This window comes from Penaeus chinensis, chromosome 42, assembly GCF_019202785.1.
Source record: "Penaeus chinensis breed Huanghai No. 1 chromosome 42, ASM1920278v2, whole genome shotgun sequence".
In the NCBI taxonomy this organism is placed as follows: Eukaryota; Metazoa; Arthropoda; class Malacostraca; order Decapoda; family Penaeidae; genus Penaeus; species Penaeus chinensis.
This window is the reverse complement of record NC_061860.1, coordinates 13,295,096-13,315,138: the sequence shown is the minus strand read 5'-3', so window position 1 is coordinate 13,315,138 and position 20,043 is coordinate 13,295,096. Positions and strand designations below refer to the sequence as shown.

The following is a 20,043-nucleotide window of genomic DNA, read 5'->3' as shown; positions in this document are numbered from 1 at the left end:
CAGTGACACTAGTGTGGGAGGTGATGGTGCTGTGAACGGTGATACTAACACTGAGGATGATGATGACCGTGATAGTGACATTGGAGTTAACGAATGCATAGGAGGTTTGGTGGTGGCTGACACTTGCGGAGCAGTCAGGTCACGGCGTCAAAGGCGGCCTCTTGTGTGGCTGGCCGACTATGAAGAAAGTAAACAGTTATATACATTTCTTTTAAATGTTGCTTTGTTCTTTCCTTGGATTTCCATGTATTCTTATGCTGTTTATATCACTTTATTTTATTACCTGTATGTAGGATGATTTAAAATTTTCTTTTGCTAATAGTGCTTTATTCTCTGCAAGGAAATCTATGCATTCTTATGCAGTTCATTTCACTTTATTTCATGACCTGTATGTAGTAAATCGGGTCGACTATTTCAATGGGGAAGGATAGTGTTACAGAAATGTATTTGTAACTATAAGTATGTGTATGTTGGTGGCGATGAAAAAATGCGCCAAATCGACTGTTGCGAGATTGGCTGGCCGCAGCGTGGCGCGAGACTCCGGCGCGGTGATTGGCTGCCCGAGTGTGACTGACTGGCGGGGCGTGCGAAAAAGGGATCAGTGAGCGAGAGCGTATTCTGTGGCCGCAGCTGTGACTTGCACTTAATTCATCTCCCTAAGGAAGAGTAACTGCGTGATTGTGTTGGGTCATAGGAAGAGTATAAGTATGTGCTGAAGCTATGTCTGTGTGTGTGTGGAGTGACCACCATTCCCCGATGTGAACCGTTTTTCTCAATGAATCCCGTGGACGCTGAAGGCAATATCCAGGCACATTGTAAGTTGTGTGAAACACCTAGTACTTGGACCGGTCTATGTGCATGACCCGCCCCACACTGGGCATAGGAAAGAGGTGGGTTACGTGACAATAATAATAGTAATAATAATGATAATAATGGTGATAACAATAATAATATTAACAATAATGATAACAATAATAATAACAATAATAATAATAACAACAATAATAATAACAATAATAATAATAACAATAATAATAATAACAATAATAATAATAACAATAATAATAATAACAATAACTATAATGATAATAATTGTTATTATTATAATGATAATAACAATAATGATAATAATAATGATGATAATGATAATGACAGTGATAATAATAATGATAATAACAGTAATAATAACGATGATTATAATAATGATAATAATAAGGATAATAATGATAACAGTAATAATAATATAATAATAATAATAATAATATTTAATGGTGACAGTAATGATAATGATGATAATGATAATGGCAACAATATTATGACTGACAATACCAATACTAATAATAATAACAACAAAGGTGATAAAAATACTGATGACAATAATAATGATAATGCAAATTATAATGATAATGCAAATTATAATGATAATGCAAATTATAATGATAATGCAAATTATAATGATAATAGTAATACTAACAGTGATGATTGTAATAATAATAATGCTAATAATATAACAAAACAATTGTCATAAATATAATAATAATGACAAATAATGATAATGATAATCATAATAATAATGATGATGATAATCATAATAATAATAATAATAATGATAATAATAATAAATGTGATAAAATCAATAATAATGATAATAAAGTCAATAAAAATGAGGAGGAAAACAATAATAATGATAATATAAATAATAATGATGATAATATAATAACAGTAATTATGGTAATAATTATGATAATAATTATGATAATGATAATGGTAACAATAAGGATGATAATGATAGTGATAATAATGATAGTAATAATAAAGATAATCGTAATGATGATAATGATAATAAAGATAATCATAGTAATAATGATAATGATAATAGTAATAATAATAATTATAATAATAACTATGATAATGATTGTAATAATAATAATGATAATGATAATAATTGATAATAATAATGATGATAATAATTGATAATAATAATGATGATAATAACTTATAATGATAATATTACTACTACTATTACTACTACTACTACTAGCAATAGTGATAATAGCAATAATAATGATAATAATAATAATAATGATAACAATTATTATTATAATTATAATACTACTACTACTAATAATAATAATGGAAATAATAGTAATGATTATAACAATAACAATCACATTAACTATGATAATGAAATTATTACTACTGCTAGTCATAGTAATAATGATAAAAATAATAGTAATGGTAATAATGATAATAATAATAGTAATAGTAATGGTAATAATAATAATAATAATAATAATAGTAATAATAATAGTAATAATGATAATGATGTGATGATGATGATGATAGTAATAATAATAGTAATATTAATGATAGTAATAATGATAGCAATGATAAAATGATAGTTGCGAAAATGATAACAGTAGCAATGATCATGATGATAGCAATAATGCAACAAAAACAATGGTGATAATAATGATGATAGTAATGATAACAATGATAATGATAATAACAATAATCTCGTTTAAAGATAAAGTTGATAACGATACCAATACTATTGATTCCTCTTCTACTACTAGTAATGATAGGAACAAAAACAATGATAATGACAAAAACAATAGTAAAAATACAACTAGGAATAATTATGATAGTACTAAGGATAATAATGACGACATGAATGATGGAATGATAGTGGTGATTATTATCGTTATACTGCGCGAAAAAAAGGAAAAAAGAAACAAAATGATACTGACTAGTAACACTGCGAGTAGATGTAGCCATACAGACCAGCAGGTGTACATGTATCTATGGTGTGCGCTGTTACCAAAACCTGATACTATCACCTTTATTCCAACCTAATCTAAGGGTGAGCAGTGACTTTTACAGTATATCTATTTATATCGAATATCCTTGTACAAAAAGGCTTGAGATTAAAAAACTAGTTTTACAGGTTTTGGTAGCGGTACTTTCAGAATAAGGGAATTCGTCCTTGAGAAGACAGACTGACGCACAGACAGGTGTCCTATCCATAGCCACTCAATATTTAGGCAACACACGGCACGGACACTCTGTTGTTTCTCCTTCTGTATAAAGGGAAATTATTTATATATTTTTTTTTTATTGAAGTGGGGTTATCTCTTTGGGTGTGAGTTGACACGTGATTTATGATTGCTTTAGTGGCATTGACAACGAAAAAGTAGAAAAGGAGAAATGGGACTTCTAATCATATTTTCTAACTTTCAGGACATTGCGAAAACCTTAAAGTGAAAGTAGGAAAGAGTTTTGGAAAATTCCAGTCCCACTATAACCTTGCGTTCACGAACTTCTAGAGCATGCGATAAACATCCACTTTATTCCATAATAGCGTTCCCCCGAAAATAAAACCCTAATTCGCATTCCCCGTCACCAACTCTATTTCGAAAACAGTTAGTGTACTTTCCCCTCTCTAAAGTAAGTATACATTTCCCTACCAATAGCAAGTGTTCCCCCACTCACTGCGAGTCATATACCTCTTAATCCCTCTGTGGATATGAAAGAAAAAGAAGTGGAGAGAGAAAAACAATTGGAAAAGGAAAATGAGGAACAAGAGACAAGTAAGACAGAAAAAGGAAAGGAAGAAGGAAAAGAAGAAGATGAGGTATTATTAGCCCCCCTTGAGACCTGCGGGCGGGGAGGGCCCGGGTCGCCTCTCGTCGCGGGCGGACGACGCGCGAGCAGACGACCCCGCCGGCCCACCATGGCGACGCTGCTGGTGTGCCGTGTGAATGTTATCTCGGCTCTCAAGACCTTCTGCAGGACCTATGGCACTTCTGCGGTGAGTTCAGGAGGATGCTGAGGCTCAGGGCTTTGGGCACTCAAGGGGTTTTAAGGATAGTGTTCAAATAAAGGGGATTTGGTTGTATATACGATAGGTCAAGGTTTTCTCTCGAAGGTAGCTTCCTGTTGCGGGAAAAAATAAGGTTTGCTTTTGCTAGAATGATGCTACTTGAAGAACAAAAGCCTTCGCAATAACTTTTATTTTGTAGCAAAGACGTGGATGCATTGATGGAACAACCTATTAGAACTTCCTATCAAGAAACTTGTAGAAGATTAACTATTAGAAGATGTTTTTACTTGTGTTTTGATTTTAGGGGTAACATTAATAGTATGATTAACCTTGAACCAATCCTGTATGTTCTGACAATATATATCTTGTACAACACCCTGGTAGTTGCTGTCAAATAAGCCTAATCCAAGTACTATATTGCTATAATAAACTATATTTGGTGGAGGTTTGATGGGTTTTGCCAAAGTGCCGAAAGGGCAGAGGCCATGGTAATTAGGGGACTTACGATGGTCGAATTTCTAGGTTCAAGCATTACCATTATGTGACCTAGTATTTAAAGTTTATTTATTTTTATTTTTATTTTACTGTAAGAGTAATATTAATTGAATGTCCCAAAAATTAAAATGTTGTGTTCACACAATAAAAGTTGATCATAACCTCTTATAGCCAAATGACGATTTGTGTCGGGCAGTATAACCTACCCTTTGGTAACCAAAGAAACATGCAAGTCCGGATGAGACAGAGTTAAAACTGATTCCAAATATGATATTAGATTGCCGAGGAGGTTTACAAGCCTAGACCAATCGGTTCAAGTCCAGTGATAGATAGGTTATCTAATTGTTTGCCATTTTGGATTTTAAGCTCATTCTTGATTAGTTATTGACTGTTAGACAAAGGAAAAGTTAAACTATAACTGCAATTGTGGTTTACTCAAAGAAATGATTATGTTCAAGTACATTTGATGTTACAGCCAAAGGAAATAGTTTTACACACTAGAAAATTATACAGTAACAGTAGTGTAAAGGAGTTTCAGAGATAAATATTATTAAAGATATTCTCTCCCAAAAGGTAGATTCTCAGCAGTGCAAAGACAAGGAGGAATTAACATGACTTTGGTTTCTTGCACTCAACACATTAAGTAAGCTCGGAGATTTCTGATTCATCAAGTTCATTGACTTCTTCTTTTTTTTTTTTTTGTTTTTTTTTTTTTGCCACATATTAGTCAATGTGGACTCTTGATGAAATAAACCAAAATTTCTTTGTTGTGTAAATCTTATTTTCAAAGGCTCTGTGGGCTAAAGTGCCCAGGTACTGATCTAGTGTTTAGCGTTTAGGTCCTTTTGGTGCCATGATTAGAATCCCCGCTATTCATAGCACGTAGGGGAAATTGGTGAGGATAAGTCTTGTAGGTGGAAGCTGTAGATTATTAGATGTCTCCCTGCAATACTATGAGCATCAACATCAACTTCAGTTATTGTTACTTTTCATATCTTTAATGAAGTCTAAACCTCTCAATACACTGAGTCTGTATTTTCAAGATTAAGGGAAAGCTTTACCTCCAGAAATTTATATCTCAAGTTGTGGCTTAAACAGCTACTTTATTTCAGTGGGATACATATTTCTTGCATTGGATTTTCATGATAAAGGAAAAGATATTTATAGAAGAGTTTCTACAAATAACAAACAGCATACGCAGCATTCCTAATCTTATGATAAGACTGTGAATTTTTATATTTAGCAAGTCATATCACTGTTGAATGACTCATGTTTGTCACCTTGGTTATACTAGTCATATCACATATATAGGGTCTATGTGACTATATATGTGATATCATTTTACATAATGGCTACAAAAGACCAAGGAAAGCTCAGCTCCATCTTTGCTAATTGTAGTCAGTTTTGACATAATTTGGGGATGTTCATGATTAACAGTAATTAGATTAGACATTTTAAGATTATCATGTCATGTATGAAATGGAGCACAGAGAGAAGGTTGGATTAAATAATAGTAGTATTTTGAGCCACTGAGACTCCTCATCCGACAAATCGAAAATAGAGAAATTCTTGTGATGCATTCATTTCATTCTACCTTTGTATATACATTACTGTTTTGTTTTTTGTTTTTTCATTGTTAGTTATCATCAGTCTTAAACTAAATCACTGGTTAATTTATATATTTGCTCTTATATAGTGCCTCACAAGAAAAAGTGTGATAAATTTTCTTCAAAGGTCATACTTAATTAACCATGGAGACTAAATTCTTATTGCTGAAAATATTCTCTCATTACTAAACAAAAATCTATGAATTACCCCAGAATTAGCATTTGTGTTTTCAATGGCTTCAGGGGAATATTTAGTTTTCATGTTTCAGGAATAAAAAGCCTGAAATAGTGTTGTGCTGTGCCATCTGCTTCATAGTTATATATTCAGAACTCCTTCTTTGTTATGTAAGGAGGAGGCATATCCTTCATCAAGGAGCATGCCAGTCGTTCCCTTAGATAATATCTGGCCTTAGATAATATTTGGCTATGACCCAAAATCCTGTCCAGATTGACCATGGGGACCTATTTTCTTCATAAATTTGAGTAGATTTAGACTATTTCATTTCAGTTAAACTGTTTGTCTCTATCATTCCCATAGCCTTTGATGTTAATTAGTTTAGGCATCCTATACACAGGATTAATTTTTTGATAATAGGATATTGGGAAAAAATTGTGCACATATTCTTGGTGACCTTTTGAATTGGCTTCGTGACCCAACTTTGAGTCGCAACCCAAGGATTAAGAACCAGTTCTTTAGAGATATATGGCCACTCACTGCTAGCTTTCATTTGAAATGTTCTACATCAACAAGGAACCTATAAGAACCATATGAGGTACTAAGTTCTGCTAGAAACATGAATTATTCATTGTACAGCCAGAAAACTTGAACAGTGAAATAATTTTTTAACCCATTCGCAACGGGGAAAATGAACAAAAAAGGGGAAAATGCTGCGCTCATTTTTTATATTTTTTGTGAAATGTCTATACATAGATGGCTATGCCTTACCTGATTTCACCTTTCCTTGAATTGGCGGGAAAATGTATTTTTTACTAGTGCTGTGAATATCGAGGGTGTTATTTTTATTTTAAACATTATAATTACTATAATGTTACAAATAATAGTAATAGCAAAATAAGATAACGTAAAATATTTTCGTAAATTAAAGAAAAGGGTAAATGGGCAAAACAGGCAGTACTCGTAATTGGCTCATTAGTGTTTTAGTACAAATGTAGCCATCTATGTGTTAAAACAATTAAACAAGTAAACTCACAGTGGGCATGTCGTGGATACGTGACATGCCCATCGCGAATGGGTTAAGATTATGGTCTCCAGTTCAGAGTATGTAGTATCTTTGTGTAATTTTTTTTTTCTTTTTGTGGCCACAGGTTTTGAAAATTATATTTAAACTAAGAATTATTATCTTAAATTAATTAACTGTTACTGTATGCCCCCTTTTAGCTTGCATTTGGAAAATCACAGTATGTAGAGGTAAGAAAAAAAAATGAATCCCATAACTTGCACTTCTTTTATCACATTTTTACATCCAAGTTGTGAAGATAGATAAATGGCTTTTCCTTTTATCCCAGAAATTGTGTTTTGAAGGTGGATGTCTGTTTTCTTGCACTCACTAGTTTTCATCGTTGTTAGCTTAGATGCATGGATTTGTGTTATTGATATATAATAATTTTTTTTTTTTTTTTTTTTTTTTTTTTTTTTTTTTTTTTGCTGATTTAATAATATTGGTGTGTGATCATAGATTTTCCTTGAACTATATTTCTTCTTTTGATGGGAGACACAGCAACGTGCAAGCCATGTGATGTCTTCATATTGTAAAAGTCATAAATTCAACCAATAGATCCATTCAAGTGGAGAAATTTCATTATTATAAAAGACATACAGCTATCAAAAAATGTATCCAACAGATCCGAGGGGCGCAGTTGCAGTCACAGTACCCTAAAGAAGTCAAGATTGTCGAAGTTGGCCCACGGGATGGACTGCAAAATGAAAAGGCCCTCGTGCCAACAGACGTAAAAATTGAATTTATTAATATGCTGTCTCGAGCTGGACACAAAGCTGTAGAGGTGACCAGGTACAGTATACATGTGACAAGTTATGTTGTGTTTGTGTGTGCATTGGTGTGCGTGCAACTCTCCATGTGAGTGTGAGGTGCGTGTGCATGATGTGTGTGTGTGAGTGTATTTTCGTGTGGTTGTGTACGTGTCTGTCAAGATTGTCATAGATGATATGAACTGCAAAACGAAAAAGCCCTTCTACCAACAGATATAAAAAATAAATTTATTAATATACTGGTCTTCACCTAGACACAAGGCTGTTGAGGTGACCAGGTACAGTATATATGTGGCAAATTATTTTATATGAGTGTGCATTTGTGCATATGTGTGAGTGTGTGTGTGTACATGTGTGTGTATATGTGTGCATGCATGCAAGTGTTTGTGTGTGGGTAGGTGTGTGTATGTGTGCATGGATGTGTGTGTGTGTTCATATGTTTGTTTGCATGTGATATATATATATTTGTGTGTGTGTGTGTGTGTGTGTTTTTTTTTTGTTTGTTAACACACATGCATGTGTTTCTGTGTGTTTGTTTGCATGAATGTGTAAAGTCTATGGAAGGAATATTCATGGTATTATCACAATCTTTATAAATATTCTATCCTTTCCTGAATTCAGATTCTTCTTTTTTTTTTTCAGCTTTGTATCTCCAAAATGGGTCCCACAAATGGCAGATCACAGCGAAGTGTTAACTGGAATTAAACGTTTTAGTGGTGTCTCCTATCCTGTACTGACCCCCAATCTGAAGGGATTTCAGGCTGCAGTAAGTACAGATAAGACAGAAATGTGTGGGAACAAAAGATCAGTGAAAATTAAATGGTTTTAGAAGTGTCTCTGTTATTGATTTGTGTTGGTTTTCTTTGGCCCAATGCCACCTAAAACGGGTAACATTGCCCATAGTTTGGTTCAGTGAAATATCTTTACACATAGGTGTCTCCACAATGGTTAAGCCTCCTAGGGCTCAAATAGTAGATGTACAGTCAGAAAAAAAGGAAAAGTGAGGCAAGGTAGTTAGTACCGTAATCTGGGATTAACAGATGGAAGGGTTCAGTTCCTCATTGACCAAAAGTAAAGGTAGCAATAGTTATTTTTCTGACTGTACATAAATACCTGATGTCTGCTTTAAATGAGTTTTCAGTTGTTGTTGTTTTTTCTGTTGCTTTGAACCCCTTAAATCCAGTTGTATCATGGCGATCACACGATAAAAAATCTGGGCATTAGACTTGTGTGTGTGGCTGCTCTGCCTGGTGTGTGGCTTGCAGGTGGCCGCATGCGAACACTCATGTGTGGTGACAGGACTCTATGCCTCTTATTTGCAATGTTATTTTCTCTTTTTATGCATAAGCATTTTTAGCTTTTTTACTATTTTTCAATGTCCATATTTATAATTTGATTTGCATTATCCATATGCTAATAGAGTGATTTCTTTGGACAATCCCCATATCATCTCTTCAGGTAGTCTACAATAGTAAACATTTTGTTATATAATTTTTTTTTTTTTTTTATTGCAATATTCATTTATCTATAATACAACCTGTGCCACCGGTCACTGTGCCAGGAGTACAATGCTGAGCACGGAAATGGTGTCTTCCATGGAGCTGGTGCTCTTCCAGTCATGGCTCACAGACATTACATTCCACACTTGTTCCTTGATGGGAATAATACAAAATTTGCCAAATGAGTCTGATCCCTCCGAAGAGGTTTCTGCACTCATGGTGAGCCTCTCCCATCAACCCGGCCTTCAGATGAAATGTGAAACTTTGCATCATTTTGCCCGCAGCCAGATTTTCCCATGATGCTGTCACCCCCACCCCCCCCTTTGAACCAAATTTTAAAATTATCTGATGGCCATCCAGAGCAAAGGGGTTAATATCAGTACTGTTGTCTCTATATACATTATAATGTTTATGATATTAGCAACGTTAAAAGGAATTTAAATTAAAAAGAACAATTCCAAAAATCAAGGAAAAAGGGTGAGATAGGTATGACTAGTAACTGACCTCTTGGTGACTAAGCACTTGTAGAGCCATCTGTATGTGAAGACAAAAATCTAAATTCACAGTGGGCATGGGATGTACACACATGCCATCTTTATCGGTATTGGGTCAGTAGTATTTAGTAGTAGTATTTATTGAATAGTGATGAATGCAACAATTACTGATTTCCAAGGCTTCATGTCTGATAAAAAATTGATGAATAGATAAATAGGTAAATAGATTCTTCATGCTTACTTTACCCACCTGGTAATATTTTCTAAAAAAAAGAAAAAAGAAAGAAAAAGAAAATAGTAATGATAATAAAAATAATAATAATAATAATAATAATAATAATAATAATAATATAATAATAATATAATGTAATGATGATGATGATGATGATGATGATGATGATGATAATGATGATAAAATAATTATAAGAATAAGAATAAGAATAATAATAATATAATAATATAATAATATAATAATAATAATAGTAATGATAATAGTAATGATAATAGTAGTAGTAGTAGTAATAGTAATAATAGTAAAAATAATAAAAATAATAATAATAATAGTGATAATGATAATGATAATGATAATATATTTGTTATTTCTACAAACCATCAGAATAAACAGCCCTGTAAAAGATGTTCTCTAAACAGACACAGAATTTACATTGTCTTTTTTTTTTTTTTTTTTTTTTTATTAATATATTTGGGATATATTGAATTAAATGTGTATTTTTTATTTTTTTTATTAATATATTGGGGATATAATTAATTAAATGTGTATAAAGACATTCATTCATATGTTCATACGTTCAGCAGTCCATCAATACAAAAAAAAAACTTCTTACAGGTAGCAGCAGGGTGTGAGGAAGTGGCGATCTTTGGAGCTGCCTCGGAGACATTTAGCAAAAAGAATATAAATTGCAGCATTGCCGAATCCTTACAAAGATTTCAAGCTGTAATGGATGCTGCAAGGGAGGCTGGGATTCGTGTAAGGGGTTACGTCTCCTGTGTATGTGGGTGTCCCTATGAAGGCCCTGTCGATCCCAAGGCTGTGGCAAAGGTATGTATGATTTCTTATTATTTGATTATTATATGATTCGTTTTTCCCCTTCCTTTTGTATTTTCTTTCTTTATTTATTTATCTGTGAATTTGTTCACTTCTTTCTTTCTTTTTTTTCTTTTTTTCATTACTCTCTTTCGTTATTTGTGTGATACCATTTATGCTGATAGGTCATGAGGAGTGGCATTTTGAACTTAAGTAATTAAGTCGAGTGGTATTGTATATTTCCTGATTTCAGACACATTACAAATCTCCAGCCATCTCGTCTAACCTCAATCTAATTGAATGATGCAGATTTTATTCTTTATAAAAGCTGGATAAATGTTAAAATTTCACTTCCATTGTATGATAACAAACTTCAGACGAAATGATCATGACAGCAAGTTAGTGTGACCCCAGCCCGCATCCAGATTTTCCCATGACGGCTTGTTCACGTCGCCTGCCCCTTAAGCCAAATTTTTCATGATGATCGTAGGGGTTCAGAGCCAAATTTAAGTTCTTATGAAAACTGTAATAATACATTATAAAAACTGTGGGAACAGACCTCTTGAAATGGTGCAGTAGTCTTTAAAAACTATATTTATGTATGTTACTTATGTCATATAGTAAAATAAAAGCTTTATCATGTATTTCAAATAGCTTTTAATAGTAATTCTGATATAATGCTTGTATTAATAATAACATATACTTGATAAACATTTTGTGGGGCTTGGTAAGAGGTGCTCCCAGTTTCCAGCACTATGCAGAGTCCTGTGGAGCAAGCAAGACCTGCAGAACTGTAATAATACAGAAAACTACAGGGGGAACTATAAAATAGCTTTTGTTGTACTCCTCCCCAAAAAGTAACAGGTGCTTGGTTCTCTCTCTCTCTCTCTCTCTCTCTCTCTCTCTCTCTCTCTCTCTCTCTCTCTCTCTCTCTCTCTCTCTCCAACACACACACACACACACACACACACACACACACACACACACACACACACACACACACACACACACACACACACACACACACACACAACACACACACACACACAACCACACACACACACACACACACACACAACCACACACACACACACACACACACACACACACACACACACACACACACACACACACACACACACACACACACACACACACACACACACACACACACACACACACACACACACACACACACACACACACACACACACACACACACACACACACACACACACACACACACACACACACACAACCACACACACACACACACAACCACACACACACACACAACCACACACACACACACACACACACACACACACACACAACCACACACACACACACACACACACACACACACACACACACACACACACACACACACAACCACACACACACACACAACCACACACACACACACAACCACACACACACACACAACCACACACACACACACAACCACACACACACACACAACCACACACACACACACAACCACACACACACACACACACACACACACACACACACACAACCACACACACACACACACAACCACACACACACACACACACACACACACACCACACACACACACACCCACACACACACACAACCACACACACACACACAACCACACACACACACACAACCACACACACACACACAACCACACACACACACAACCACACACACACACACAACCACACACACACACAACCACACACACACACACAACCACACACACACACAACCACACACACACACAACCACACACACACACACACAACCACACACACACACACACACACACACACACACACACACACACAACCACACACACACACACACACACACACACACACACACACACACACACACACAACCACACACACACACACACACACACACACACACACCACACACACACAACCACACACACACACAACCACACACACACACAACCACACACACACACAACCACACACACACACAACCACACACACACACAACCACACACACACACAACCACACACACACACAACCACACACACACACAACCACACACACACACAACCACACACACACACAACCACACACACACACAACCACACACACACACAACCACACACACACAACCACACACACACACACAACCACACACACACACACAACCACACACACACACAACCACACACACACACAACCACACACACACACAACCACACACACACACAACCACACACACACACAACCACACACACACACACACACACACACACACACACACACACACACACACACACACAACCACACACACACACACACACACACACAACCACACACACACACAACCACACACACACACACAACCACACACACACACACAACCACACACACACACAACCACACACACACACAACCACACACACACACACCACAACACACACACAACACACACACACAACCACACACATACACACACACAACCACACACACACACACAACCACACACACACACAACCACACACACACACAACCACACACACACAACCACACACACCACACCACACACACACACCACCACACACACACACAACCACACACACACAACCACACACACACACACAACCACACACGCACACACACAACCACACACGCACACGCAACCACACACGCACACACACACGCACACACACAACCACACACGCACACACACAAACACACACGCACACAACCACACGCGCACACACACAACCACACACGCACACACACAACCACACACGCACACACACAACCACACACGCACACACACAACCACACACGCACACACACAACCACACACACACACACAACCACACACGCACACAACCACACACGCACACACAACCACACACACACACAACCACACACGCCACACACACACACACACACACACACACACACACACACACACACACACACACACACACACACACACACACACACAACAGGTGAGACTGGCATTACTAGTAATTAGCTCATTGTTGGCTTAGTACAAGAATAGCAATCTATGTATAAAAACAATTAATAAAGTAAACTCACAGTGGGCATGGCATGTACATGTATGCAATTGGATTTACTTTTTTTTTTTTTTTTTTGTTACTCTCACACTGCCATTGCTACTTTGAAAGTAATTCATAGGTCATTCCATTTCATATCATTGAAATCTGATATGCAATATTCACAAATTATCCAATAGATGTATAAATAACAATGACTTCATAAAATCATTGGTGAAGTCAATAAACCCAAGTGCCAATCATTTGTAATATTTAGATAAGTAAATGTAAACTTAAATGTTCTTCAATTGATATAAGAATGTTGAATCCTAAACTAGATGACGACAAAAAGAGAAATACAGCGATTGTCCATGATTTGCTTAGGTTGCCTTGGCCATGTACGAGATGGGTTGCTATGAGATTTCCCTCGGAGACACCATTGGCGTTGGGACTCCTGGCAGCATGAAGAACATGTTAGATGAAGTCCTGAAGGTTCTTCCAGCTGAGGTTTTGGCTGTCCACTGCCACGACACGTACGGCCAGGCGCTTCCCAACATCCTTATTGCTCTTCAGGTTGGTGTACATTTTGATTATTAATAGTTATATTGATCTAGTGCCTGCCTGCTGCATAAGGTCTGTGTGTTATCCCTTGAGTACAGTATGCTTTTTTCCTAAGCATAACCCGAATTGTTTATGATGAATGTTTAGATCTTATATGAATAACATATATCTTTTTCTACTATTTTTGGTATTATTTTTTTTTTTTTTTTTTTGTGTGTGTGTGTGTGTGTGTGTGCGTGTCCATGCATATGTGTATATGCATGTGCCAGTGTACACATGGTCGTGTGAGGGTGAGTGTGAGTGCAAGTGTGAGTTCCAAGTATGAGTGTGAATGTGAACATTTTTAAGAATTGTTTGTATTTTTTTGTGTGTGGTTGTGTGTGTGGTTGTGTGTGTGTGTGGTTGTGTGTGTGTGTGGTTGTGTGTGTGTGTGGTTGTTTTTTGCAAGTGTGAGTTCCAAGTATGAGTGTGAATGTGAACATTTTTAAGAATTGTTTGTATTTTTTTGTGTGTGGTTGTGTGTGTGTGTGGTTGTGTGTGTGTGTGGTTGTGTGTGTGTGTGGTTGTGTGTGTGTGTGGTTGTGTGTGTGTGTGGTTGTGTGTGTGTGTGGTTGTGTGTGTGTGTGGTTGTGTGTGTGTGTGGTTGTGTGTGTGTGTGGTTGTTTTTTGCAAGTGTGAGTTCCAAGTATGAGTGTGAATGTGAACATTTTTAAGAATTGTTTGTATTTTTTTTATTGTTGTTATTGTGTTACTGAATGAGTTGATGAGATGCAATTGTATACAGAATGTGAGTTTAAGATATCATGTTGAATTTAATTTACATTTTGATGATAATGTTATGGCTTTTATATTTTTTAGAGGCATTGTAAGATGTTATAAACCAAAAGCTACATATTTATATACTGTCCTGTAGTAGTTTGTGATTTCATTTTTGTTCTTCCCTCAGATGGGCATCAGTGTTGTAGATGCTTCTGTTGCCGGGCTGGGAGGTTGCCCATATGCAAGTGGCGCATCGGGCAACGTTGCAACAGAAGATGTTGTCTATATGCTCAATGGCTTGCAAATCGAAACTGGGGTAGACCTTGATAAACTGATTGATGCGGGAAATTTCATTTGTACTGCTATTAAGAGGCCAAATATGAGCAAAGTGAGTTGTGCCAGAAGTAACTGTTAACAAGTGACTCATCAGTTTTGTTGACATCGTATGTACTTTTTTTTATTTGTTTTTTCCCCAAGATTGTGACAATATTTATTTTCAAGATTAAGGTGTAGAGAAATATTGTAGCAAAGTGTGAATGTCGAATGTGAAGGGAGTTGAAAGGAAACATTTATTTTTTTATAGAATTTAGGTTTTGTAATTAGTTTTGTATTAAAGGAAAAAGAAAGAAAAAAAAAAACATTTTGCAAACTTTGCAAATAAAACGAAGTTGATGTTGATCTGTACTAACAATGAATGTATAAAATACTTCACTTTTTTTTTTTTTTAAGAGTATAGATTATTCCCATTTGTTGAAAATAGAAATGAAAATATCTTTAGTCATTTTCTGACTGTAAAATTAGGGTATATCTTCAATTACTTAACAGTTGTTGTGTTCATGTATAAAAGTACTCATGATTGGGAAGTCTCCTTCATGCATTTATAACCCCCCAAAAAAAGAAAAAAAAAAATCATAAATATGTAATCTTGATGAAGACACTTTTGCCAAGGGTAAAACCAAAAAATTTGTTGGTTTGGGTGCATTTTCTTCCTTTTTGAAACATTGCAAATCACTGACCTCTTTGATTACTATTTTTATTGTTATCATTATTATTATTATAATAATAATTATTTCTTTATCATCATCATCATCATCATTATAGACCATATCACCATCCTCGTCGTCATGATCACCCTGAAGTTCATCCTCATCCGCATCCTCATAAATATTATTGTTATTATTATTTTTTTTTTAAATGATTATGATTATTATTATTATTATTATTATTATTATTGTTATTATTATTATTATTATTATTATTATTATTATTATTGTTATTATTATTATTATTATTATTATTATTATTATTATGATAATTATAATTACTATTATCATTTTTGGTTTCTGTACATCTGGTGCTGCTCAGATTGACTCAGGATGTTAGGAAATGTGCATAACTCAGTGCATGCTTTATGCTGAATAAATATGGGAAGACAGTAGTACGTAAAAAAAGGTATATCTTTCTTCATGGTCGTCAGTAATGCGTAATGATAGAGAGCCAATTGTCATTTTTCCAGAACTGATTCCCAAGTACATTTTATTTTGAGGAATAATTGCTTTGTTTATAACAAGGATCCCATTTATTTATTTTTTAGAAGTGCATGATAGACCTTTTTTTTGTGTGTGTTTGTCTTTGAGGGTTTTAGTAAAGGATGGGATTTGGCAGCCTTGCTTGAACATTTTCTTCTGTTTTCCCAAATAGTTTCTGTAGATTTGTATTTTCATGTAGAATGTGACAACCTTAATATGTATTTATTTTCAAAGGGCCAAAAACTGAATGAAATCAATTTAAAGTGCAAAACATGCCATTAATAAATTCCATCCTATAGTAATCACTATATTATCTGGTTTTATCATTTATAATGTCAGGCTCTATTTGATCAATATCCTCTCTGGAAGAGGAAATGGATTGCTGGGTCTGCAGCAAGCATTAAGGTATTATACTGCTCAGCATGCCAGGCACAGTACTAGCTATATATGGATTCACTGTTGGCATAAAAAACAGTAGACTGTGTCCTTGTGCTTTGACTCTCCTTAGAGCACTAAGATTGGTCATGGGCTTAGACCAGTAGCAAGCCTGTGTATCAGTAATGAAAGTATAGTAAATTGTAATAAGCTTCTTTCTTATGAATTCAGGAGTTAGACAAACCTCTGTTCTTGCATCGACTCAATTCAGCCCTTGCAAGAACTGGACATGGTACAATTCTGATCTTGACTTTGATGATGAAGTTGCTATCTTATTGTGAGCCTCTGGAGACCCTTGAGGCTATTGATGCATTTAGCCAAGGCAAAGGCCTAGGGTCCAGAGGTTTCTTGGACCACGACCAAGATCCAGCACTTTGAGGGTATTCAAGGCAATCCTTATCTGTTGTTATATGCTTCAGTGAAAACATCAAAGTCACCAAGAGTTTTATCTTGATTATTTTATTATATCTTGATAATGTAATTCATACCTCTTGGTTTTCAGACCATGAAGTCAACAGATGGATTGACCTGTCAGGAAGAGTAATGAACTTCCTCAATAAAAATATCTGGAAATGCCTAGGTCTTTTTGCAGGACAAAAATATGTCTTCAAGGCTCTGACATTGCTGGTTTTGGTGGACATCACTGAAATGTGTGAAATGTGGACTTTAACCTTGGAGTATTGTCTTGACACTTTTTGCAATAGGTCTTTGTGTTATATCATGTGGTACAGTTGTCAGGGCAATATATCCAAGCAGCGTCTACAATGTAAGACTGGGGTAAGATCTCTTATTGCACCATCCAGGACTGCCAACTCTAGTTATATGGTCACTTTGACTTGATTCCCCGAGGTGGTCTCCTCTAAAGACAATCCTTGTAAGAGGAGGGTTGTAGGACAGCCATTAAGGTTGTGGCTTTAGCAAATTGATAAGATCTGTCATGAAGATGTCAGGTTAGGCAGGATTCGTGCCTGACACGTAAAGGGCAGACTTCAAAATAATATTTTTCTTTTTTATAGTTTTTTTTTTATTTGTTATTGTTTTTACTAATTCTCTAAAGAGGAGGGTGATTTAAGAATACCAGAAGTATAGAGATGCTTCTATAAGGATAACACTTAAATGTAGAATTTAGTGACCCATATGGCCATGATATTTTAAATGAACCTCGGAAGATAATTCATGGTCAGGTATACTATGCTTTCAGTACCTATTGTTTAAGCTTTCATTCCCAAGTACTGTTCTCCTCTTTGGTAACTGCACCTCATAACATTTCTTATTCCTGCTTATGAATCTTAAAAATCCTCTATATTTCTAACTTTTACACTTTGATGGTACATAGAAAGTAAGTCCTTAACCCCTATAATCAAGCTATAGTGGATGCTATGTACCATTAAATAAAAAAAAAAAAAAATGCCAAAAGTTCCGTAAAACAATCATAAAGAGGTATTGTGCACTCCATGAAGAAGTCTAAACATCGAAAGTAAATCATTACACTGCTAGTTATGATGATTAATAGTAATTGCTGTGGAAATGAGCTTCAGAATCAACTATAAATCTCTTTTTTTTTTTTTTTTTTTTTTTTTTAATACTTGTAGCATTCTGCATAGCTTTTTAGTGCTGAATTTTTGTCTTTACTGTAAATTCACAAAGAAAGGTACTACTTTTGTTTTACTACTGTAAAATTGCCATAATTTTTCACATTTACCTCAATTATAGCAAGTATGCATAGTAAATTGCATGTCTTTTATTGATGAAGCACAATCAGTCAGATGTTGAAATGTATATCTTTGTTATTAGAAAGCACAGAATATATTTTACACAAAGAAAAAGTGATTGATGGGTTTGTTTCAGTCACCATATATAAAAGTCTACTTACCATGCTCTGTAAAACATGAGATCTATTGAAAATAGGGTAAGTGTACCTGTATGAGTTTACTTATACTATACAAAGCAAAGTTAATTGATAGCCCATTATGAGGCTTTGTAAGGTGACTTTTGACAATAGAATAGGTTTTTCCCTAAAGATGCAGTTATTCTTGATTGGTTGTGTTTTAATGTTTGCATGTGGAAAGACAAAACCCAAAGGTGGTGTTACCTGGCTGTGAGATATGTTGTGGGTATACTTTTTAAAAAGATGTATTTTATTCTGAAATATAGAAATAAAAAAAAAAAGTATTGCTTTATTTGTTGTTTGATATTTGCCATATCTTTTATTAATAAGAAGAATTACATTTATTTTTCCTTCACCAATATGAGTTCCAACATGGCATTGTCTCAGCAGATGTTTGGGATATAGAAAGTAAATATGGAATAATTCCCTTCATAGAGTGAAGATATACAGAACAGTAACTGAGTATACACTGTAAAATATGTGTTTGCTATTTATACTTTGTTTGATATCAGGCTTGTTAGGTGTTTCCAAGAGAAGACGAACCCAATTGATTAATGAAAAATTTGAATAGCCATGGCCTAAACTAGGAGTATAGCATAAATATTTTGGATGGATGGATGGATGGATGGATGGATGGATGGATGGATGGATGGATGGATGGATGGATGGATGGATGGATGGATGGATGGATGGATGGATGGATGGATGGATGGATGGATGGATGGATGGATGGATGGATGGATGGATGGATGGATGGATGGATGGATGGATGGATGGATGGATGGATGGATGGATGTTGCTTAGAAGGGAGGGACGGATGTTGCTTAGAAGGGAGGGACGGATAGAGGGAAAG

The 20,043-nt window shown here is 35.3% G+C and overlaps 1 protein-coding gene across 2 annotated transcripts; it reads left to right on the top strand.

Moving 5' to 3' along the window:
• Positions 1-3,540: 3,540 nt before the first annotated feature.
• LOC125047959 (hydroxymethylglutaryl-CoA lyase, mitochondrial-like) lies at positions 3,541-19,482 on the top strand. 2 transcript variants are annotated; one of them, XM_047646506.1, is made up of 7 exons: positions 3,541-3,811; positions 7,325-7,354; positions 7,789-7,955; positions 8,576-8,699; positions 10,774-10,986; positions 14,403-14,591; positions 15,526-19,482. In XM_047646506.1, the coding sequence occupies exons 1-7, from the start codon at positions 3,734-3,736 to the stop codon at positions 15,751-15,753; spliced, it is 1,029 nt and encodes a 342-aa protein (XP_047502462.1). In that variant the 5' UTR covers positions 3,541-3,733; the 3' UTR covers positions 15,754-19,482. The 2 variants fall into 2 exon arrangements, with proteins under 2 accessions (XP_047502462.1, XP_047502463.1); XM_047646507.1 differs by lacking the exon at positions 7,325-7,354 and having other exon boundaries at positions 3,550-3,811.
• The last annotated feature ends 561 nt before the right edge of the window (positions 19,483-20,043 follow it).